This window comes from Rhodamnia argentea, chromosome 10 (assembly GCF_020921035.1).
Source record: "Rhodamnia argentea isolate NSW1041297 chromosome 10, ASM2092103v1, whole genome shotgun sequence".
NCBI classification, from domain to species: Eukaryota; Viridiplantae; Streptophyta; class Magnoliopsida; order Myrtales; family Myrtaceae; genus Rhodamnia; species Rhodamnia argentea.
In genome coordinates, this window is record NC_063159.1 from 7315835 (window position 1) to 7338856 (window position 23022).

General features: G+C 41.5%; 4 protein-coding genes across 13 annotated transcripts in view; 2 read left to right on the forward strand and 2 right to left on the reverse strand.

The window, feature by feature from the left end:
* The window catches only part of LOC115750563 (protein FAR-RED ELONGATED HYPOCOTYL 3), an 874908-nt gene that overhangs the window by 552261 nt on the left and 299625 nt on the right, over positions 1–23022 (forward strand). The gene's annotated exons all lie outside the window — the stretch shown is intronic.
* Positions 196–1675, forward strand: LOC115750602 (protein LURP-one-related 5-like). The gene is made up of 2 exons (XM_030688077.2): positions 196–562; positions 1017–1675. The coding sequence occupies exons 1-2, from the start codon at positions 293–295 to the stop codon at positions 1404–1406; spliced, it is 660 nt and encodes a 219-aa protein (XP_030543937.1). The 5' UTR covers positions 196–292; the 3' UTR covers positions 1407–1675.
* LOC115750600 (probable galacturonosyltransferase 7) lies at positions 3445–18452 on the reverse strand. 3 transcript variants are annotated; one of them, XM_048285947.1, is made up of 11 exons: positions 18422–18452; positions 10425–10570; positions 10086–10117; positions 9883–9942; positions 9626–9685; positions 7167–7248; positions 7026–7075; positions 6631–6929; positions 5268–5625; positions 4632–5177; positions 3445–4359 (listed from the first exon to the last, which is right to left on the reverse strand). In XM_048285947.1, the coding sequence occupies exons 2-11, from the start codon at positions 10564–10566 to the stop codon at positions 4081–4083; spliced, it is 1908 nt and encodes a 635-aa protein (XP_048141904.1). In that variant the 5' UTR covers positions 10567–10570; positions 18422–18452; the 3' UTR covers positions 3445–4080. The 3 variants fall into 3 exon arrangements, with proteins under 3 accessions (XP_048141904.1, XP_030543934.1, XP_030543936.1); XM_030688074.2 differs by lacking the exon at positions 18422–18452 and having other exon boundaries at positions 10425–10910; XM_030688076.2 differs by lacking the exons at positions 10086–10117; positions 10425–10570; positions 18422–18452 and adding an exon at positions 7563–9007.
* LOC115750597 (leucine-rich repeat receptor protein kinase HPCA1-like) overlaps positions 12372–23022 on the reverse strand; it is a 54253-nt gene continuing 43602 nt past the window's right edge. For 2 of the 8 annotated variants that reach the window (XM_048285933.1, XM_030688072.2), the window contains exon 19: positions 22309–22986. In XM_048285933.1, the coding sequence (XP_048141890.1) occupies positions 22468–22986 (519 nt within the window). In that variant the 3' untranslated portion in view covers positions 22309–22467. Of the gene's footprint in view, positions 13087–13174; positions 13411–13518; positions 13739–13830; positions 13971–14074; positions 14225–14304; positions 14778–14862; positions 15001–15090; positions 15163–15262; positions 15338–15434; positions 15504–15588; positions 15661–15776; positions 15849–15923; positions 15999–16131; positions 16294–16392; positions 16465–16554; positions 16630–16748; positions 16821–16923; positions 17051–17881; positions 18176–22308; positions 22987–23022 lie in introns of those variants that run through there. The other 6 variants (XM_048285934.1, XM_030688073.2, XM_048285932.1 and 3 more) reach the window with 6 other exon arrangements.

A 23022-nucleotide genomic window follows, 5' to 3' on the forward strand; every position in this document is an offset into this window, starting at 1 on the left:
AGAAGGAATAAAGCAGAAAAGCACAACAGGTAATCGATGACGCCATAAATTAAAGCTAAGTAAAACCCTACGTAATGGACCACTACTGGCCAATTAGAGAGACAAACATCAGGGACAAAAAGCTCTCTCTCCCTCTCCATGCGAGTTCCTTGTATCAACCAACTTCCTTACAACTTATAAAAAGAGCTTTGGATTCAGTTCAAGTTTCAGACAACTCTGTTGCTCCATCAACTTTTCTGTTGGATCTTTAATCTCCTCCTTCGGTCTTTCGTTGAAAGGTGTCGTGTCCTCCATGTCTAAAATCCACCCAGTTGAGAATAAATGCGAGGGCGTAGCAGGAAACGGCAGCTACCGGCGCCCTGATCCATGTCCGACCAAGTTGACGGTGTGGAAGAGATCGAGCATGAGCTTCCAAGGGACTGACGGGTTCACGGTCTTCGACGAGCATGGGAGACTCGTCTTTCGCATGGACAACTACTCGAGGAAAGGGTGTCGCTCCGCTGGGGGCGGGCTCGTCCTCATGGATGGAGCCGGCAATGGTTTGATGAGTTTGAGACCCCAGGTAAAGGCGCCGTCCCCGTATCTTGACACTTGACGAGGAAATCATAAGACTACGTCGTTTGTTGATGCGAAACCTCATAAACACCCTTTAATATGCTGTTGTGTTACGTTCGAAAGGCTGATTTAATCGAGCATAAACAGTAGTCATTGTTGTCGTGACTCATTCTAGTAGACACATCGGTCAAATTCTGTATTCCGAAACATACGATGATGAGTGACATGTTATTATAGTATCACCGATCCAATTGCGTATTTTGGTAGCAACATGGTATCATTTACGTTTATCGCTCTATTCGGAGACAATATTACATCGCGCTAGCGTAGCATCCGATGTAGGAGAAGCGCCATAGGAAACAGTTTCTCCTGAGCAATTCTACCAAAGTCCCTATAGATGTACATATAAAAGGTTTATGGCTTCTGAGTCTTAACGTAGTAATATTCCCCTTCACATACAGATTCTGAGCATGCAATGCCAGTGGAATGCATACAGAGGAGAAGATGAGTGCAAAGAGGGTCAAAACTTCAAGCTCTTTTCCATGAGAAGAGCGTCATCCTTCCTCCATCGAAGAAAGGAGGAAGCAGAAGTCTTCGTTGAGGGATCTAGGATACCGGCATTCACGGTCGAAGGGTCATTTGGAAGCCGAAACTGTACGATCAGGCGCTGCGGACGCCAAGAACTCGTGGCCAAGATCACAAGGAAGAGAGCGAGCCCTACGGTTTTGCTCGGAACCGACGTGTTCAACTTGGTGGTGCAAGATAGCTGCGATAGCGACCTTGTCATGGCCTTCGTAGTCATAATGGATCGCATTTGCTCCAAGTCCTTCGCTCCGGCTTTGTGCTCTTAAATTAGAATTGAAACCCTAGTTAGAACTGGCTGAGATGTATAATAGAACCAAATAGCTGATGAAAATATTGTACAGTCAAAACATGCTCAAAGTCTCAACATTTCTCAACATTGCAGGAATAGGTACAGAATTTGGGTTAATGAGTTCTGACATGAAAATAGATAGACATGGATGTAAACTCTGTCAAAATGCATTTTATGATCACAAGCTCATCTACAAACTTGGTATGATTGACAAGGTTGGGTAGGCGAAAGTTTATGCGGGGATGCATCGGTTGTTCTTGCCGCTCATCTTCACACCCTAACGGGATGCATTTGTTGCGACTCGCGAATGGAGTTGTGTATCTTCCTCTTCGCTGTTTGTTTGAGTATATTCATGGCCAGTCATACGAGATACATGTGAAGAATGGATTCGGAAACTCCGAATCGACATCTTCTACTTTCTGATACATAAGTCCCTGCGAATTTTTGATTTCCTTTTGAGTAAAACATTTCCACACGCATTGAGTCCGCGAGTCATCCCCGTCCCTCGATCTCTATTCCCCTTACTAGTTATTGCTCTTCAATGTAAGTGAAGACTAAATCTTGGCACCAAGAATTGACCTAGTGATGGAGGGTTTGCAGAGGGTACACAAATGCCAGAGTATGCACGAATTAAGAAAAACCTAACCAGGCAAAAGAAGAAAACCGAAGGAAATGTCTCCTATCTATATGCTGTCCTTAGAAAATTCACTTTCTAGTGGATTTTATGATTTTTTCATAAGCAAAAATGTAGGATGGATGTGTGAATTATGTTAGAGAAATCCCATATCGAAAAATCGGTATGATGTAAGATAGTTAATATATCATAATTGGCCATAATTCATTAGATTATCTATCGCTATGTAGCCAATTCGATGGCCTTCCAGACTGAGCATAATCACATTGGGATTTAACACAATCACATGCGGTGCACGAAATCAAGGACTAAACTGCTGACTTAACGACATTTAGGGACCACAGAAGCAGTCTTCTCAAACTCGGTGAACAAAAGACCAACTACTGTGATGTGGACTCGATGTCATTATTCCTCCGGAGCGCTTTTGGTTCTGCTTTGAAAAATGTCTTTTGAAAATATAAAGATTTTTGGAATAAAGGTGTTTTTTGAAATGCAAAATTCGAAATGCAAATAGTATTTGAAAAATTGTAATTTTTGAAGTGCATTGAAAATAGCTTTGGCTCAAATGATGTTTGGCAAAATCACACTTCGGAAAGCATTTTTGCATATATTTTTTACTTTAAAAAATCAATTCCGACAACGACTCAGCGGGAGACCGGCGAGGCTACATCCGATTGCTAGCAGCCTCGCTTGGGTTCGCGTGACCCAGGTTGCATCGCTTGAGTTCTGGCCTCAAGCGAGGCTGCCGACGCTAGATTTGGCTCACCGGAAGCTCATTGGCTGACTAAATCCTCACCGGTAACGTCGCATTAGGCAGAGATGTTTCCAGAATTGGGAAAGTGAGAGGGCAAAGTCGAAAGAAAAAAAATTGCATTTGCATTTCGCAATTCAGCATTCCAAAGTACCTCGGGTTCTACCTTGAGTTGAAAGTTTCCCCAAAATTTTGGCAAATGGCATTTGCATTTACCCAAGGGGTTTTGGGGGCCCCAAAGGGTTTTGGCAATGCTGAACCAAAGGCATTCTAAATCCCACTCTTATCCTCTATAGATCATATAAAGTGGGCTCTAATATGCAGCAAGAGCACGTTAATGCTCAGAAAAACTACCCTGATGGTAACAATGAAGAGTCATCACATGTTCCAAGCACATGAAACCAATATCAATGAAAAGTAATTACATCTTCTTCAAGTGCAAGCAACATATTACTTATCCACGGGTGTTATTGAATCAGATGAGCCCATGTAAAACTATAGTGGCTACATGATTGAGCGGTCCAAGGATGTATTTTTGGATAAGTTGCTAATTTACCTAAACAGAAGAAAGGCACAGAGCCATGAATCACAATTGGCAATTTGGCTTCAACAGCATGCTAATTCCTCAAGGAACAAGCTAGAGATGTGACTTTTGGCTCAATTTCATAATCGCAAGAATGTACAATTGGTACAAATACACGTAATAATTGGCCCTTCGATTGTTTCGACCACCAAAAAAAAAAAATATCTAGTTCAAAAAGACATGAAAATCAATCTGGAATAAAAAATGTGAAAGAAAATGAGTAACTTACTCTATAATAATCGCTTTCCATCCAAAATTATCATCAAGCGGTAGTTTTCTCTTCCCAGGAGCACCTTGCAGTAGCACCTTGAATGAACCAATTATTCATGCCGGTTTCCACTCAAGTCGTCCAATTCCAACCCTATGGAACAAACAGAGAGACCCATATTCCCTCTTTGTCCGATTGATTCGCTGCCAGAGAGATATCATTCCCTTGCTAAGATTCAGACGTGATCACAGAATGTCTTCCTTTCCTGCTTTGCAAAGGTAACTAGATATCCTTTTATTTACCAAAAGAATCGGAAATAAATCTCAATGTTCATGGCTGCTAGCACTTGATTCACAGCTACCTTTCTGATAAATCTTTCAACTGGTCAGTATGGTACCAAAGTCAACGGGCATCTGCAAGACAATGCTACCAGCAAAAAGGCAGTTGAGCTTCATGCAGTGTAATTGCCACCCAATCAAGGGTTCACATTGCATACGCTCAATATCTGATCTTCTAGATTCAAAAACTTTCTCCAGTAGTTCTTATATTGAGGAATTCCCATCTCAAGCCATGGTTTCATGTTTCCATTATAGTGCAAAACTGCAGCTTTCCTGATGGCTTGGCTATCAAGACCATAATGATGCCCCAATCCCGACAGAACCCACTCACCATCCAAACCCAAAATTAGGTCCTGAAAGGTAAGCAAGCTTGCACGCAACGCAGCAGCTTCAATTGATTGCTCCCCAATATCCGACTGCAATATACATCCAGAGAGAAGAAGGTTAGCCAGACATCCACAATAACATATATGATAATCTTGCAAATGAAAATTAGTCAAGACTCTGGCCAATGACGTCACTTCAAAGCTGAAGAAACAGATACATATAAGTTGAAGGAGAAACATTTGCTAGAACAGGGTTGTGTGGGTGATAATTTCAGCACAACAAGTCATTAAATTACAAAGTAAGTACTGTTTAGAGCAAGGGTAAATGACAAAAGAAGTGCACAATGCAGTAGGGTCCTCACCTCTTGCACCAACCTCCGATAAGTTTCAGTGAGTTTTAGCTCTCTCCACCTAGCTAGATCAATCAGATTTAAACCAGACATCCAAGCACAAGAATTTTTATCTAAACTGTTCTCACCCAAGTAACTTTGTAGCTGACCCAATCTTACAGAGCAAAAATGCACAGCGCCGTTCACTTTCCCTCCCATACTGAGGCTCCACAGTGCAGACAAGTCCTGCTGGACAACAACATCATCATCTAGAACCACAATTTTCTTCAAACTCGGGAATAACTCTGGGAGAATATAGTGAGAATTTGAAAAAATAGAAATGTATTCTGTTCTCGTCTTGGGGATTGACATATTATTCATGCCGTGAAAGGAAACGCGAAATTCCTCTGACAAAGAGAGAGGCAATAAAGATGCTTTATCGTGGTAGCCCAAATCAAGATCTTCAACATTTAGCACTTGAACAGTGGCATCCTTATAAGCATTTTTAAAGTACCATAGCTTCATTGCAAAGTAATTCTCTTGATCTGTCAGCACATGAAAAACTAAATTTTGGCTTTCCTGCAACATATAATGGATATAGAATTTCAGTGACTAACAAATTTCAACAATTGAAAAATCAAAGCTTGTATCAGAAGTCTGTAATTATACTTTTGCATGCATGATTGTTGAGTTTATCACCACTGAAGATGCAAGTATATTCTTGGAGAATATGACCAAGTGACGCAATGTGGGATCTAAATACTTCTCCGAAAGTGGAACCTGCATATCACTTGACGGTGATGTAAAATAGTCCACCGTGAGCCTCAAAGAAAGGCAGTGAAGGCTCTTTGGCATGGTCTGAACTGCTACTTTGTAGAGGAAGGCACTTTGTTTCATATGGAAGTTAGCCTCGTCCTCAGTCAAATCCAAGATTTGACTCAATTTCTTGTATACATTATTACAATCTACTGGGAATGATTTAGCTTTTGCAATTGACGCCTCCATTTTTTGCAGCTTCTTTCCGATCCTGATATGTAAACACATTATGTAAAGGAAATTTTAAAGGTAAGGACTAAGGTATATTGAATATGGCAGTATAGTTATATCCAGACAGGAGGAAAAAAGATGTAATACTAGGAATAATAACACTATTCATGAAATTGTTTTACAAAATGGTGTGGAAAATTATAAGTGCATATTTAACAAGTGAATCCTATACGAGTACCCAATAGAAGTCTGTCACTTTACTTTATAAATCAATATTACAAACCAGTCTTATTATCTTAGCATTGTTCAAAGATGACAAAATAACTCAGGTAAAAAGGAAGCAGTGGGGATCACAATACATGCAAGGCATGGATAGTCAAGAAAGGTAGTTAAATAGATCTACAATGTGCCTCACTCTAAGATTATTGTTAGCTCATTGTGGATAAGAACTCTTTTATCGGATCATGTTCCTAATACATCAGATAACAATGATACTGATCCAAAGAACCACTTAAAAAGAAGCTCTCTGAAGATTAAAAAGTCAGCTGTAACTACTATGTTTCACAAACTGGAAAGGAAGCAGTACCATAAACACTTTGAAAAGGAATGAATAGGGTATGACACACACGACTTCACAGATCATAAGAGTATAGCACCACAGGGTCTGAAAGGAAGGAACTGGAAGGACAAGCATAAGAAAATTAAAATGACTACTTCCTTTAAATCAACAGCATAACTTGTGAGCAGAAACACCATTATCTTGCTTGAAAGAGTAACTGGAAGACTATTACGAATCATAAGTCTAAAGTCACTGTATATGCCAATCAAAACAAGTACAAGCTTCTAATGATACTTGCCAAATTACACAGCAATGCACTATTTTGACATAGTGATAATGCCAGTAGCCGCTCGGTCAAAAACCATGACAAAAGCAAATGCATGATGTACAGAGATAAATTCAATAACATCAAACAGAGAAGGTACAGTCTGGCCCCTATCAGCAAACTTCCATCACTATAAGCATTTCATGCAGTTTATAACTTACTGGGGAGGAAGATCAGCATCTTTAGAAGATTCACTCAGAACACGCTCAAAATCCTGAATATTTTGTCTCAATTCACGAGACAACTTTTCTTGACTGGGAAGTTTTGCAATACTAGGAAAATATGCTCTTGCAACAAAAAGCTGGTCCTTCAATCTCTTCACCACAGAATCCTTTATATCCTCCTTATGTTCTTGCAGCCATAAACAATAGCTTCCAAATCTCAGTTCACATGATTTGCCAAGATCAACAATTGCAACTTTGCTAGATTCAGAGCCTTCAACTTTTTGAGCAATGGTAACCTGCAAGACTATTGATTTGGTTATTGAGGCTGAACAGGAATTCACTGGGATAAATTTTCAAAAGGCTCAATATAAATATTTTGGATGCATACGCACATTTGAACTTGGGACAGGCTGCAAAACTACTTTAGCAGGTGCTGGAAAACCTGCAAATGTATGAAATTTCAATGATCTCAATGAATAAATCTAGAAAGACAGCAGACAGCATCTCAGAAGCAGATTAGTTTGAAACCAAACCTTTTCGTTGATGACTGTTGTGTTTGTTCACTGAACTGATGGAGTGGTTCTTCGATTCATTCTCAACTTTTTTGAACATGTCCTGACATTAAAGAAGAAAAATGAATGAATATGAAGAATAAAACAGGTGGGCTGAGCATGAATCAGATGCTTGTAAGAACGCATCAGATCAATTGTCATCTTATCATATACAAAGCCGGATGATAGACAATATATTACCCTTTTGACAAAGAGAAACAAGATTTCTAAAACTCGCACATAGTTTTGGAGTATTAATTTGAATTATAAGGATGACTGTATCAAATATGACCCTTGCAACAAATAATCACAGCATCCATTGTAAGTTTGAAGACAAAGCATGAAGGAACACTATTCTGGAGTAGCATAAATGAGTACTTCTCAATTTTCCAGCATGTTTAACGGTCCAAGGCTTATCATTCTCATGGTCTAGCTCCACGAGGGATGAAACATCAAAAGCTCATATCACATTATTCGGAAAACAAAATAGATGAGAAGAATAAGATCAGCAGAAAAGACGGTCAAAATAAAGAAAAATAAATCTATGCAGATCATAGTGCAGTAAACAATCAGCAGGCAAACTAGGGCAAGAAAGGTTAGACAAACAATGCAAAATAGATACATGTCAATAAAGTTTTCTGCAAAAAATGGTTGTGCGATTTAGTATGACAGCAGATTATAATATACAAATGTTAGAACATACACTGCTTCCACCAGTAAGCGTTGTGGAAATTCAGAGCATGCATTTCAGAAGGGGGAACTCAGTTAAACTTGATTTAGATGCATCTGAAGAACTCCAAAAACTGTCAATAATTTTCACCTTGCTGGAATAGAACTCTCCAGCTTACTAACATCTTTGGGAATCCCTTTTAGTGAAAAAACAGCACAAGTGCACAAAAAGATAGACAAGACAAAAATGCAAAGTTATAAAAGCCATGATAAGCTTGGACAAAGGACCCAAAATTCACCAAAAAATTTCCTGTGAAGCAGTCTCCTTATAACTGCTTCACTTGTAAAAAGATCGACAGAGCCTAAAGTTCGGATATAATTCAAAGCAGATTCGGCTATATAATGGGTAATTCTGACAGGAAAAAGACAATGATCACTGACATATGGTAATTCATTTGCATGACAGGCATCTCTTTCTTCAAAGATCATTCCACCTCGCTTGATTATCTTTTGTCAAATACCACAGAATATATTAACTTCACATCAAATAATCGCATGGCAACGTCGATGCACCCTTTTCTCATTATTAAATATGCTCTTGCACTCCCATTAGCTACCACACACCTTAACCAATCCTCATACTGAAGTGCACCCTTAATCTTTTCACTCACATCTTAGGTTCTGGGTGGGTCTCCTTGTAAGAGTGACTCACAAGTCATGACAATATTATAACAAGAAAAAGTTAAATCCCCAATTTAGTCCGGTCAATGTCACATTGTTCCTAGACCTAAAAATATGCTTGGCATGAAAATTGAAAGGTTCAATCTTGATTCCTTCCACTTAACAGCAGATTTTGCACCAACATTGTCCAAAATAATGCCATGTATCTTCTAGCATTAGACGCTTTATAGAGCCATGCAACCCTTTTCCACTGTATCCACACTCATATAAAACAACCGGGTATCTTCGGCAAGGATATTTGGGACTCACAAGAGTGGATCGAGAAAGTGCATCATCTGTTTGTGCAACTTTTCATATTCTGTAGCAGCCTTAATTCTTCCAAATGAGTATCTCTTACTGCTCCATCTCAAATTAAGTACCCAGAAAAACAAGTGAAAGTGGATTTTATATGGAGAGAGGGCAGAAGAAATGACCTAAAACTTCCCAAGCTCCTTGTTAGCTGATTAGCAAGAAAAGTCGGATATCCAAATATGCATCTAGAGCATAGAAATGACAAATAACCTGCTTTCAGCAGCGAAAAACAAAAACACCTCCTATTTGTTGCCAACTACAATATCAACAGGATTTCTTCCTTCTTTTTCGAAATTAAATTTACGACGTAGTGTTTTCTCCCGTGTTTTTCAAGTTACTCTCTCAAAGTAACAAATGTTTTCCCACATGCACATCTCTATTATACCGTCCCTTCATTCCCATCTCATGTCTCATGGACTAGATCAAAAGTTTCCTGTAAAACATTACATCCTGATGACACTACAAATATCAAGCTAATAGTGACGACCCCATGCTGTCGCAATGGTGGAGAAGGATTAGTGATACACACAATAAAGGGTCTATGCAAATTTGTACATGAGTGGCAGAGACCTACTTTTACAATCTTCTGCCCATTCTAACTGTAGTATGGATCAGTTTCCTTACAAAAAGTCTCTTGTCAACCATTTAAGAATGACAGAGAACATCAACTCCTAAGGATAATGCTGATATACATTGTCAAAACAAAACAAAAGAAAGACACAAAAGACCATATAAAGCACCTTAGGAATTGCTGGTCCCAATTTTTTAATAAGATCTTGTACATGTTTCGACTGATCCTTCTGCAGCATAAAAGAAAAACAAGTTATTTAACAGCTGATGGTAGACTAAAATCTCCCCCATAAAACTCCCGTACAGGAAGAAAACAATTTTGCTAAAGCTCACAACAAAATCTTAGCCAATGAACTGTGAAGCATTCTGAGGAACAGAATGTGGTAAGTACTGCGCATGGCCCAAAAAGAGCACGGAAACTCATTACCTCGGACTTAGACTGATTCCTGCTTCGTGTGTTGTACTTGTCATAACTCCTAATACCACTCTGATTCCACATCACAAAACATAAACACAAATAATCAATATCAAGTCATCACAGAAAAACCTGACCTTGCAATCACATAATTGAACGAAAAGTTGACCCATGATAGTAAAAGGAAGCAAATTAAAAGATTCAGTATTACTTACTGAGCCTTCATTGAGGTGGTCAGCCACGAAAACTGCAGAAAAGGCAAAACCCACGAATGAATGAGAGACAGAGACTATTCAGTTCTAGATGCTGCTCAATAGAGGGGGCGCATTACGTCAGAGATCTACAAGACGCGACAGTGACCAATCAAATTAAATAACTCATGATGAGCAACAGACCGGAGATCGCGATTGATGGCAACTGAACTGAAGAATCAGAAGTCAGAAAGTAGATAAGAAGGAACGATCCGATCACCATACATTGATAACGACCCAGGACCAAGAGATCCATAAATGGCGTAAGCAGAGAGAGGGTGAGAGAGCACTGAAAATTTTTACCAGAAGTGGAAGCAGAGTGAAATCTGCCGAGCAAGAACCCGAGAGGGACGAGCATCGAGAGGACGACGAGCCCCAACACCCCAATCACCAAGCCTCTCCATCGCCGTTTGCCAACTCCGCTCCCTCCACCACCGCCTTTCATCCCTCTCTCTTTCTCTCCCTCTGATTCCTTCGACTTCAATGGCGACGCGATTCGAGCAACAACACCATGACGAGCACGAAATCCGCCGAACGCCGAGAGCCTACCGACCGGAGATCTCACGAACCCCGATTCGATTCCGCCAGAGAAGAGGACAAATCTCGAGGCGTCGCAGCCGTCCCTCTGTCGCAGTTCATCACTGAACTCGGCCCCACTGAATCGTCGAAACTGAGTCGGTCCGAGTTCGGATTTGGATCGCAATCGCACACTCTCACTCTCACTCGCACAGAATCCAGGAGAGGGGGAGGAGAGAGACGCGGAGATTTGCACATGGCGACGGGGCCAGTTTAGAATCACCGTCAGTTTACGGATCCAAGTTCACGTTGGCGCACGTGGAATCATCCCATTGGTCAAGCGCCTTGCGGCTACCCTGCTTTGAGTTGCACGGGAAGATTGTGCAACATTCCTTTTCTTTTTCTCTCTCTTTTTTCTTTTAATTTTTTTTTTACATAAAAGTAAAGTCATGACCCATGAGGAAGGAAAAGTAATGTCGCCAGAAAAAAGGGAAGATAAAGTGAAATTTTTTTTAAATGTAGAACGGAAAAGTGATTGAATGGGATAATTGCAATATCTTAATTTCAAAAGAGCATGGTAATTTCCCCGAGTAAAGCATATCGATCTTTTCGATTAAGCTAATCACATTCGATCCACTTTAATATTTAATTTGAACGTTAAGTTCGATTGGTGACAATTTCAAATTACATAATGCATATTAGATCACGTAATATCTATATGTGGTTCCGTCACCGATCTAAAAACACGGGTAGAGAAATGAGATTGTGCATTATCTCGACTCGTGAGATATCGGATTGCGACAACTACGACCTCGGCCGAGATATTGCCACAATTTTGACATGAAGAATTATCGGTCGAATCAAACATTCGGTAACAAGTATGACTTGTTCTGACGATGGCGACCGATATCTAGCAATGCCAATAAGAATCTGTCCTTTTTAAGAAAAAAAAAAACACAATAATACTAATAATCTATCTTCCTCCCGTCCTTCTCGATTATCAAATGACATAAGATTAAAAAAGTGTGGATATCAATTTATTTTGTCTGTAAAAAGCTTGTCACATCAACTAATCAATTGCTCATAATAACATGCTGTAAACAGATTCTAACCCGAGGCCTTGATCTACCTGCACCTCCACGTCAAATCCATGTAGGGTTGGAAAGTTCCGACCCCGACTCGTTTGCATGACGGGGTTGTTACGCGTGCTCAGGATTGAGCGTGATTGTATTCGCGTCGTAATGCGTATCATAAACGAGCCAAGATAGTCTTGATTATATATTTTAAACTTGTCGTGTCGAGTTTTATGTCACGTAAGTAATTCAGTTAATAAACTTGTCGTGTTTAAGCTTTGATAATAGGAACCCATCGGGCGGACAGATTACTGTACGAAGACACGTCTAGACATCTATTATCTCGGTTCGACAGCAACTTGTAGCTAGAACTTCGAATGAAAGTTGACGAGAAACAGTACGCTTTTATTATCTCATCCTTTCGATAACTTATGCCATTTGCTCCTCTCTTAAACCGGTCGGACGGACTGAGTCTACTCTGAGACATCTTAACAAGCAATACTCGGGAAACCGATGATAATTCCGAGGCATTGGCTGTCATCTTTTTCTCTCTTCCATCTAAATTGTTTTTGCCAAACATGGTCATTGATTCAAGATAAACAGACAACCAAACATGGTAAGAACGCCAAAATGCTATTACAATCATATTAACATAGCTACATTACCTGAATGAGAAGATGGAACATAAAGCAGTAAGGCATTTGCACAAAAACTTTCTTCAGTTGATGCAGCTGATCAAAACTATTACACATGGGAAACAGGTTACGGAAATTGTGAAGAGGACCAAGCCAAACCTGAACAAGAACAAAGGAAAAAGAAAGAACAAAAGACCAATGACTGAGCAGATCGATGATCATGGTTCACTTGGGTTCAATTTTTGTAGAGAGTGCATATCCACCACTGTAATCAAATGAATCACTATAGCTAACATCCTTCTTGGGCAAGGCGTCGTTGTTGTATGGATGCCGAGGAGCGCCGCCTTTGGACGAACCAAAATCCGTCGCCGACGAGGATGCTGATGTCGAGTTCGTGTGTATCCCATCGTTCTGCAACATGGTCTCGATCGCCTTCACTACCTCGCTCATCGTGGGGCGGTCCGCAGCCGACTCCTCGACGCATTGCATCGCCAATTCCAAGAACCTGTCGAACCCAACAAGGTAGCCCATGTTCCTAATGGACGGGTCCATCATTTCCCTAACGCCGTGGTAGTCTTGGTCGTCCTTCTCCATGGCAGTGCGGATCTCGCGGACGACGTACTTGCCCTTCTCGATCGGTTGCTTTGCAGTGATCATCTCAAGCATAACCACCCCGAAGCTGTACACGTCGCTCTTTTCTGTGAGCTGTTGAGTCATGTAGTATTCGGGATCCAAATAGCCCTGCGAAATGCATAGCGTTCAAGTCAATGTTGCTACAAATCGAGCTTTCACAAAGACGAGTTGTCGAGCAAGGGCGAATAACACTTACCAGTGTGCCTTTCACTTGCGTGGACACATGCCCCTTTGCGCTGTCTGATACCAGTTTGGACAAACCGAAATCTGCAACTTTGGCTGTCAAATGTTCGTCCAACAAGATATTTGTGGACTTGACATCTCTGTGGATAATTGGAGGATTCGCGAGTTCGTGCAGATAAGCAAGTCCTCTAGCCGAACCTAGAGCTATTCGAAGTCTCCTCTTCCAATCAAGATATATGCCTGATTTTCCTGCAATTTATACGAACATAACATCCTTCCCTTAGGCCGAGTTACTAATGTCGTGCCTATCAATATCTCACTTTACTGATTCACAGAGTCGAATTGCGTTTTGAGTACCTGTCAAGCTATCCCGGAGTGTCCCATTAGGCATATATTCATAGACCAACATCTGCTCTCCTTGCTCGAAACAGAATCCTACAAGGCCGACCAGATTCTTGTGATGAACCCGCGACAGCAGCTCAATTTCTGTCTTGAACTCGACTGCACCCTGCATCGACCCTTGTTGAGCTCTTTTGATTGCTAGTATATGGCCATCAGGAAGCACTCCCCTGTACACCTGAGGCAAACCGAATAGTAGAAGGATTAAGAAAGAGGCAGCACAAGGCCTCACCTCATCCAACCTGAAAGGACTGTCGTGTCAAAATGTACCTTTCCATATCCACCGGAGCCTAATTCATTACTTTCAGAGAAATTATTGGTGCACTTCTTTAGTTCGTCGTAAGAGAACCATCGGGCTCCTTTCAGTTGCGGCGCTCCTCCGCTATCTTTACCACTGGGTGCCCAGGATGCTGATAGATGGACAAAAGCATATGAGGCACACAGTTTTTTGGTTTTCTTTGGCTTCAATCTGCGTTAAATCACTTTATAGTTCACATGGGAAGGAATCTATTACCGAAGGGTTTGCTCAGCTCAAGAGCTTTCTCTGCCCGTTTCTTTTGTCGAACAGCATAAATACCTAATCCGACAAGGCCGAGAAGCAGAACCGTGCCGCCAATAGCGATCCCAACTATCACACCTTTGCTTATGGTGGTTCCTCCATTAGCTGCAAGCAATGTCAATCCTGTCTCAGAAAATTTGTAGTCAAGAACAAGTTGTATTCACAAGAAGATGAAGGCAAGCTACCTGGAAAAGCATAGGGGGAAGCGATGAAGTAATAGGGGCCGAATGGTTTAGGAGGCTTGAAAGTTTGGTTGGTCAAATCGAAACCGATCCTCTGGATATCCGACCGACTGAAATATTTCCCGCTTGGGGGGAAGAGTGATAGCTGCACTTGAAGGTAGTCGTCAAGGTTGAAGAAGGGGTTCTGAAGAGAAACCGAACCTGGAGTGAGATTCAACTTCGTCCACAAGTCCATTTCGAGCATGTGAAACAAGGTGACATTGGACAATTCCCTGAAGGAGGGACCTCTAAAATATAATGTCCCTTGGTACGGAAATGCGCACTCGCAGCTCTGAGGGTTCAGCCTTTCATCAGGGACGCACGACTTGCTTCCGCAGCTGGCCAGGCTGGTCGAATAAGGCTTCACTGTCTGCTGCTGAAGCTGGCAGTAATTAGTGTTTGACAGTTCGGTAGTGCAAACCGGGTTGCCTATTAGCCTAAGGGACAAGAAAATGAGTTTAAAAGTTGATGAAAATGCTCATAATCAGAGAGATATTAGCATGTTACTGTGAGCTTTCTCACATCAGTGTATTTGTGAATCCCGGAGAGCCCAGCGTCACCGATGAAATTTCGTTGTTTTGCAGATCGACAAGCTGCAATTGAGGACTGATGTTGTCTCCGATGTTCAGCGTACCATTGAAAGCATTGTTCCTCAATTTCCTGTAAGAAGATTAAGAAAGAAAATGAATTACTGATGTTACCTTGCAATGCAAATGCATAAATAATGAGAATCATTGACGTTGTCCATACACTTGCTGTAGCTGAGGAAAGCTGAAGAGCTTTTGTGGGACAACCCCTTTAAGCGATCCGTATTCTATAACCCTGTCATGAATGAATCAGCAAAATTCTGATGTTCAACACTTGCTAAATGAAGTATTGCAAAATGCCATGTATCAGATGCCGATAAGTGATAATGACTTACAGCGTGGTAAGAGAAGGTAACGTTGAGAACCAATCTGGAGCTTCCGAAGGGTCAAAGAAGTTGTTGCTAAGGTCACTGCAACAATGAATTTCCGCCATGTCAATTGGAGTACGGAGCACAAAACATTTTAGAAAAATAGGCGTGAAACTTCGTTCTCGGCGTGTCTACTCACAGGTAGTTGAGGGAATTCATATCCGTCAAGTCCGGTAAAGGGCCGGTCAATGCATTATGGGCTACGTTCCTAAACAGAACTAATAAAATCAGAACGAGTATTGTTAAACCCTTCAGATTGTCCCAACATCATCATATTAGAAGTGTTTACTCACAGTTCACTAAGGTTTGTGAGGCTTTTGAGATTCAGAGGGACTTTTCCAGATAACGAATTCCTGTCAAGTCGACTGCGTCGCATTCAAACAGTTTGCAAGAAAACTAGTTAGCAGAAAGAAGAAAAATGTACTTGGAAGGATGTTTATGATTGAGAAAGTAAATGTGGCAAGGTTATTTTTTTACTCACAGAACCTCAAGATCTGGAAGAAGTCCTAATGAGGACGGTATAGTACCATTAAGCTGATTTCCATCGAATAAGCTGTCAACAAGCACAGAGCGGCGCTAAGAATGACAAGAGCAAAATGTGGGATGCGAAATAATCACAGAAACGTACACGTGTATTAGAACCATCTCCGAGCTGAATAGCTTTTCTGGAATGGGCCCTGAAAGCTTGTTCTTGTTGAAATGACTGAAACATTAATTCAAGTCGTCATTATGCTCAGCATTGTCGCACAAAGTTGCAGTTCTCTTGTCGAAAGAGAATCCTTAGCTCAAATTTGATTGCTAGCTTGAACTGCGAGTCGTGGGAACAGAAGACTTACAAGTGCTTTGCTTTTAACAGGAGGTCCAACCCGGGGGACGTGTCCGTTGATATCGGGATAGGCCCCGTTAGTTGATTATCAGCCAGGTCAAGCCAGTAAAGCTTGGAGAGTTTACCCAAGGAAGCAGGTATATTACCCGTGAAGTTGTTTGAGTTCAGTGCCCTATATTGACAAGTTCAAACCAAAGGAAACCATGAGCTCATAATGTTTAACTGGCATGCAAGTCAAAAGCACAAAACGCCTCTGAGACCGAAGTCGTACAAGAACGATAGCTCCGCAAGGTTGCCCAGTTCGACCGGAATACTACCAGTGAAACTACAGCCAGCCAAAATCCTGAAAATTACAAAAAACCAACACTCCTGGTTTGGTTATATGTCTAGGAATAAAAGATATCAGTGAAATAGACAATGTGACTGCTATTACAGTATGTTCAACTTCTGTAGATTGCCCAACTGCCGAGAGAGCGGACCAGTGAGGTCTTTGTTGAAGGAAAGGTCCCTGCAATCAAAACATAGACAACGTAAGTTCGAAGACCAACTCATGTTAGTTGCCTAATATAATTGAGAATGGGAAAGAGCATGAGAATTCATGTGTTCATATTAAGGAGAATGACTCACAGAGATCTTAGTTCCGTGAGTCCAGCTATGTCACCACTTAGCTGTCCCTTGATTCCCATTGTCGATAATCCCCTAAAAGTAAATTGATACTGGTGAGTCTCTGGCTAAACCGATGCGACACTGGAAAGCGAAAGATGTGAAATCAATGAGGACTACACACAAGTAAGGTACTCACAATGCAGTCACCCTCGAATTGTTATTGCAGGTTACTCCTTCCCATGGGAGTCCGCACGGGTCACTTGACCTTCCCCAGCTAGGCGGCGTGTTCTGCCATGTGCTCTTGATGGATTGGAGAGCCGCGGCTGATCAAACACAGTCATGCATATTTCGACACAGTCAATTCAGAGATGGACTATGATCATTTAAGCACCAAAGTTTGAATCTAATTTATGATGGACAAATGGCCACCTAGAAAATTTCCCCACTATAAACATTTGCAACTTTAAATGCTGCCCTAATAGAACTTTTCTCCTACAGCCCCAGTCGAATTGCCCAAGAAAGTAACGGACGGGTATATAAGATTTATCAGACTGTGAGGATTCTTTTCAGGTTGATTGTAAACAACCCCCGATCTGCGATATCCCCCTCACCTATCGAGCTTTACGCAATCCAACCTCGAAAACACTAAGAGCCAGGAGTAAGAGATGTACGAGACACGAAAGATCCCATTACGAGCATTTCCTAAAAATATGTCGTTGGACATGAATCTATCGATCCCTGAAGACTAGAAATTAGCCATTTTTCCAGTCCCCTATGTACAGTATTTGCCCCAAGACTTCAAAACTAAGCACCCCATACGGAATCCTTCAAAATCTGAGCACAGGGACACGACATGTCCAGGTTCAAACGTCATCTTCTTATCACACACATGAAAGCACTGAAATCGAAAAGGATCACAAAGATCACTACTTCCTTTCCCTGTTAGGAAACTCATTTTGACCAGCCCTGCTTTGTGACTCCAAACGGAGAGATAAAAAGACTGCTCTTTTGTCATCATCTACAGATGGAAAGCTAGCCAGAATGGGCACTTCCCCAGAAAAAAAGTTTTTAAATTGGAAAGAAAAACGTCCATTTGACTCAGAAGACAGACACTAAAGCCGCCGCCGCCACTACATATAGGCAAGTATACTTACAGTCATCAGAATTGGTGAAAGAGAAAACCAGCTGCAGCTTGGCAGACAAGAGCACCCCCACCAAGAAGATCACCCTCAAAACCCTCAAGGTTGCTTCCTCCATACCTTCACAAGCCAAGGAAAGAAAAGAAAGTCAAAGAACTCTTCCTGCCTCCAAGGCTCTTCCTATTACTGTCCCAATACTGTGTGCCAACTTGCAGAGCATAGTGAGGAACGTGAACATGATATTGATGTGTGGAAAAAATCAGCACAGGAGTGTGTTGGGAGGGCTTGGTTGATGACCCTGTCAAAAGTATCTTTCCTCTAAGAGAAGAAAAAGCTGGGGAAATGTAGCAAAAGATAAATAAAGAAGGGAAATTAAGGGGGGATGCTGGGGGGTGTTGGGCTTGCTTTTTAATTGATTTTGCCTTGTCTTTGAAGCCAATTTATCTCCCTCCCACCACCACCGCCAATGGGCATCAGCTATCATTCTTCACACCCTTCACTTTCATTATGACTGTTGTTAATCACGCTTAAACATAACAAAAATGGACATCCCACCATTCATTCTCTCTCTCTCTCTCTCTCTCTCTCTCTCTCTCTCCAGCTGAGGATAAAGCTTGAGCCTCATGAACAAAACTATGATTTGCTTTTGTTTAGTAAACTTTAAGGCACCATCATGTCTTGCTGGTTGTTGTCATAACTTTTTTCCTATTTTAAAAGAAATCTCATGGCTATCGTTTTGTTTGAGCATATGCTATAAGTGTATTTCCAGGCTTGAGTTCAAATCCTTTTAAAGAATCAGAGTAGGGGAGATCTTAAATTCAAATATTTTCATACTTCATTTGCTTCTTCAATTATATATTTTCACACTTCATATTAGGAAAAAGAAAATCAGACTAAGCACGAGGGGAAATAATCATTTTTAGCTAAATATTGAATAACTTAAGCGTTTAGAACAGTTGATAATGGTCCTATACAATCACACACATGTCAGAAAGATTGTGTTGTTTAATGAAATTTGCATATGGCAGAAGATTTCTCTTCTTCTTTTTTTGTCCTTATTTTTGTTGTTTTAAGAGAAATCTGGTAAATGGGTAATCAATGTACAGTTGGGAAGTAGGTGGAGGTGGCCCCACATGGGACAAGACTTATTAATCCAATGCAACGATCTAAAAGGAGCCCACTAACCGAGAGCACTATTTCTGGACACAAATGCCAAATAAAATCTGACAAAAAAATGCCAAATAAAAAATAATTCAATTATCATGAGATCAAAACAAAAAAAAAAGGAAAAATTTCAAAAAAAGGCCTCAAATGCCCTTATTTGCTCAAACAAGGATCTGAAGTGGTTATACTTACTTCAAATAAGGGCCTTATCTTGCTTGTCGATCGGCCAAATTTTCCGACCGATCAAGGGTATTTTTGTAAAATTATAAATTTAATCAATTTTTTTGTCAAATTAAACAAAAACAAAAAATTAAAAGAAAGGAAAAAACACATGCGGAAGGACTAACCTCTCGCTTGTAGCTACCGCCCCACCACTGGTGGGGTGGTGGCTACGACGGGTAGGGGTTCTTGGCACCTCGGTGGGGGCTAGCAATGCCGTCGACACGGCCCTTGCCTCGCCCAAGAGAGGGCCGTGACCCTCTCCTAGATCCGGGCAAGAGTCTCGTTGCGCCTTGGCGGGGCCGGTGACCCCACCAACCATCGACGACGGCCCGCGGGCCCTTGCCTCGGCCGAGAGAGGGCCGCGACCGTCGCCTAGGTCCGGCAGAGGGCCGCGGCCATCGACAAGGACCGAGGGTGGGTCGGAAGGCTCCGTCTATCCCGGGCCGGTCCCCGCCCACGGCCGCAGCCCTCGGCCGGACCCGAACAAGGGTCGTGGCCCTCTCCCGACTAAGGCGAGGGCTTGTTGGCCCTCGCCGATGGTTGGCGTGGTTGTCGGCCCCCGCCGAGGCCCGAGTGACCCCGACGATAGTAGCCGCCCATCCCAGCGGTGGTGGGACGACAACCATAGGTGGGAGGTCTGTGTATTTCCCGCTTTTTTTTCAAAATCTCTAAAAAAGAAAAGAAAAAATAAGTTAAAATAATAAATGACCAAAATACCCCTAATTAAAGTGACTTAGGCTCTTTTTTGAGACTAATATAGTCACTTTAGGTCCTTATTTGAAACAATATACAATTCAGACCCTTCTTCGACATAATGTGGGCACTTCATGCCCTTATTTGAAATAATATCCACTTGAGACCCTTATTTGATAAAATGAAGGCACTTTTGGCCATTTTTCTGAAATTTTTCAAAAAAAAAAAAAAAGAGGAAAAAATAAAAGGAGAATTTTTTTTTTTTTTGTGCGTGGAAATAGTCGCTATCCATTTCTACCTTGGCAAGTAATTGAGCAGCACAACCTAAATCTTGACTCAGGAAGAGCACGATTGTTGCTTTCAAACGCGCATATGGGTGTCAACATGCAATTTAGGGTTTCAATTCTCCCCACGTGATTAGGAGTAAGTCTCAATAGGTTCGCCTTTAAAATGATTTAGTGGTTAAGAAATATGTGAATTAGCTGCACGACGTGTAGATCTAATTTCTTGCGTTACTATAGGCAAACGGTTTCACAACAAGAGAGATGGGTGGCTCGAGCATCCAGTGCAACCGGCCTAAATCTACCTGAAAACCGAATCGGGTCATACGAAAAACAGGTCTTAGAATCGATTTCTGGGGGAACCTATTAGAACATGTCCAGTTTCCAGTTTCGAGCGAATACCCACATGAGAATTGGACTATAGTGAACCGGTTGTGGAACCGGCTTCGGAAACGGTTTCATGACTTAAAAAAGCCAAACATTAAAATCTACGGCAGCCACAACTCAACAACAGGGCGGTACTACTTCGCCCTTCCTCTTTAGAGATTGTTGCTTTTGGCGGATAGTGATTTAGATTATTCTTTTGTTACTTTGAATTGTTTCATTGCAATTCACATGATTTTGCTCGTAAAAATGAAATCAGAAAAAAGGAACAAACGAAAAACAAGTTGCCGAGTAGATCTTGGAACCGGATTGGAAAAACAGGACAGGTTCCAAAACAGATTTCGGGGAAAATAAGACAAGTTTCAGGTTCAAAAATTGGGAATCAATTATAATATGGTAGGTTACAGGTAGTTATCTCGGAACCGATCGCTCCGTTGAGGCATAGTGTCTAGGTATTAAAGAAACAGCGAAATCTCATTATGAAAGGATTGAAATCCTTTTGGTGTTCCTCGATCAGATGATGAGTGACTCGGAAATTGAATGATCACCGATGGTCCCTGGCGTCATCATCCATGCCCCGACAGAAACAAAAACTGCCAGTTGAAGAAACAGATGAGCATTTCCCTAAGGCAATAGAGACGTTGATTTTGGCAGAGTCTGATGAGAAGTAGCAGAATTTCTTACAACATGAAGAGAGACTTCAGGCCATTAATACTGGCCAAGAGGAGAGCTAGGCCGTTAATAATCCGATCCAAACGACACTCCGTAGAACAATGACCACAAAGAAGAGTACCAGCCGCAAAGTCAACTGTGAAACCAAGATCGAATAGCAGTCCGGAAAATGAATCGCCATCCTAATTGGCAGTCAATCTCCGTCCGGCCCGAGGAAACCTTTGCGCCCGTTTCATCAAGAGCTTCCAATCTTTTTCGCCAATAATAGGAAACGTCGGCCGGAGACTGAAACCTACGAGAGGTTCCCACCCATATGCAAGCAGATTCAGGAGCATTTGCCCCTCGCAATCGAAGTCGGCATGCGCTGTATGACATCCTAACGGACAGTTATCGAAGTTTCTGAGAATCGAATTTCCGGGACCTCGGATATGTTTTGTGAAAGTCCGAACATTATAATTTTTGGATATATGGCGGGGAAAAAGGCTAGAAACAATATGTTCTCCATGCGGATGACAAGAATTGAGAAAATCAGAGAGTAGGTGAACTATTGTAAGTACTATCTTAGAAAAGTCAAAACTCGTGTTTACAGTTGGCCAGTCAACTTAAGTATACTTAAAACGTAATTAAAGACAAAACGATAACCACTCCTATGCATTGACCAGATTTTTAGTTGACTGGAAGAAGCAGATTAATACGTTAGTTAGAAAATATTTTTGAAGATATCATCGCTTATATCGCTTGAAATAATTAGTCAATAAAAATAATATTTTGATTAGTGATAACAATTTGTGCTTAAACAACTTTATGAATAATGAAAATATTTTTTCTTTATTCAATTTTATTATTCATTTTTGAAAGTTTTTTAAGCGGTTATTTTTTAAAAAATATTTTTCAAATCATCTTCATTTTTTCCTAAATCAAACGCACCAGTGTAGTCAGAATTTTTATGCCTTAAGTTGACAGATTGTGGTTGTGGTTGGTAAGTACGGAGAACGATGTGATGCTCCAACGAAAATGACAACAAAACCATATGGAGTCTTCCATAATATGTAAGCACGCATCAATGCATCATGAGAATGACAAAAAAAGGTTACGTTACCTAGAGAGGAACTGATGCACCAAGAGGAATTTGAACATTGAACCAAAAAAGAAAGGAACAAGTTAAGTGGCTCACACCATCCGCAGTTACTTCGGTTCGATCTTCGTGGAAAGCGAGTATCCGCCGCTGTAATCGAACGAATTGCTGTAACTAACATTCTTGGTATTGAGCGAAACGTCGCTGTACAAAGGATGTCTAGGAGCGCCACTGTTCGACACTCCAAAGTCTGTGGCGGATGAGGACGCAGAAGTCATGGCTGTGTCAATCCCGTCGGCTTGCAGGATTGTCTCGATTTCCTTTACAACTTCGTTCATCCTGGGACGGTTGGTGGACGATTCCTCCACGCACCGCATTGCTAACTCCAGGAACTGAGTAAACCCCGCGAGACGCCCCTCGTTGCGAAGGGACGGATCCATGACCTGGCGTAGTCCGTGGTACTCTTGGTCGTTCTTGTCCATTGCCGTGCGGACTTCGCGGACGATGTACTTGCCCTTGTCGATCGGCACCTTCGAGGTTATCAGTTCAAGCATCACAACCCCAAAACTATAGACGTCGCTCTTATCTGTTAGTTGCTGGGTCATGTAGTACTCTGGATCCAAGTAGCCCTGCAAGATCACAAATTCCGAACAATCAAAATCGGA

Bases quoted from the DNA above. Each gene is read 5' to 3' on its own strand.
- LOC115750602 (XM_030688077.2), top strand. From the start codon at position 293: ATGTCTAAAATCCACCCAGTTGAGAATAAATGCGAGGGCGTAGCAGGA. The intron at 563-1,016 runs GTAAAGGCGCCG...CTTCACATACAG, and splicing joins TGATGAGTTTGAGACCCCAG to ATTCTGAGCATGCAATGCCA.
- LOC115750600 (XM_048285947.1), bottom strand. From the start codon at position 10,566: ATGAAAGGCGGTGGTGGAGGGAGCGGAGTTGGCAAACGGCGATGGAGA. The intron at 9,943-10,085 runs GTAAGTAATACT...ATGTGGAATCAG, and splicing joins ACCACCTCAATGAAGGCTCA to AGTGGTATTAGGAGTTATGA. The intron at 6,930-7,025 runs GTGCGTATGCAT...ATAGTCTTGCAG, and splicing joins AGCCTGTCCCAAGTTCAAAT to GTTACCATTGCTCAAAAAGT.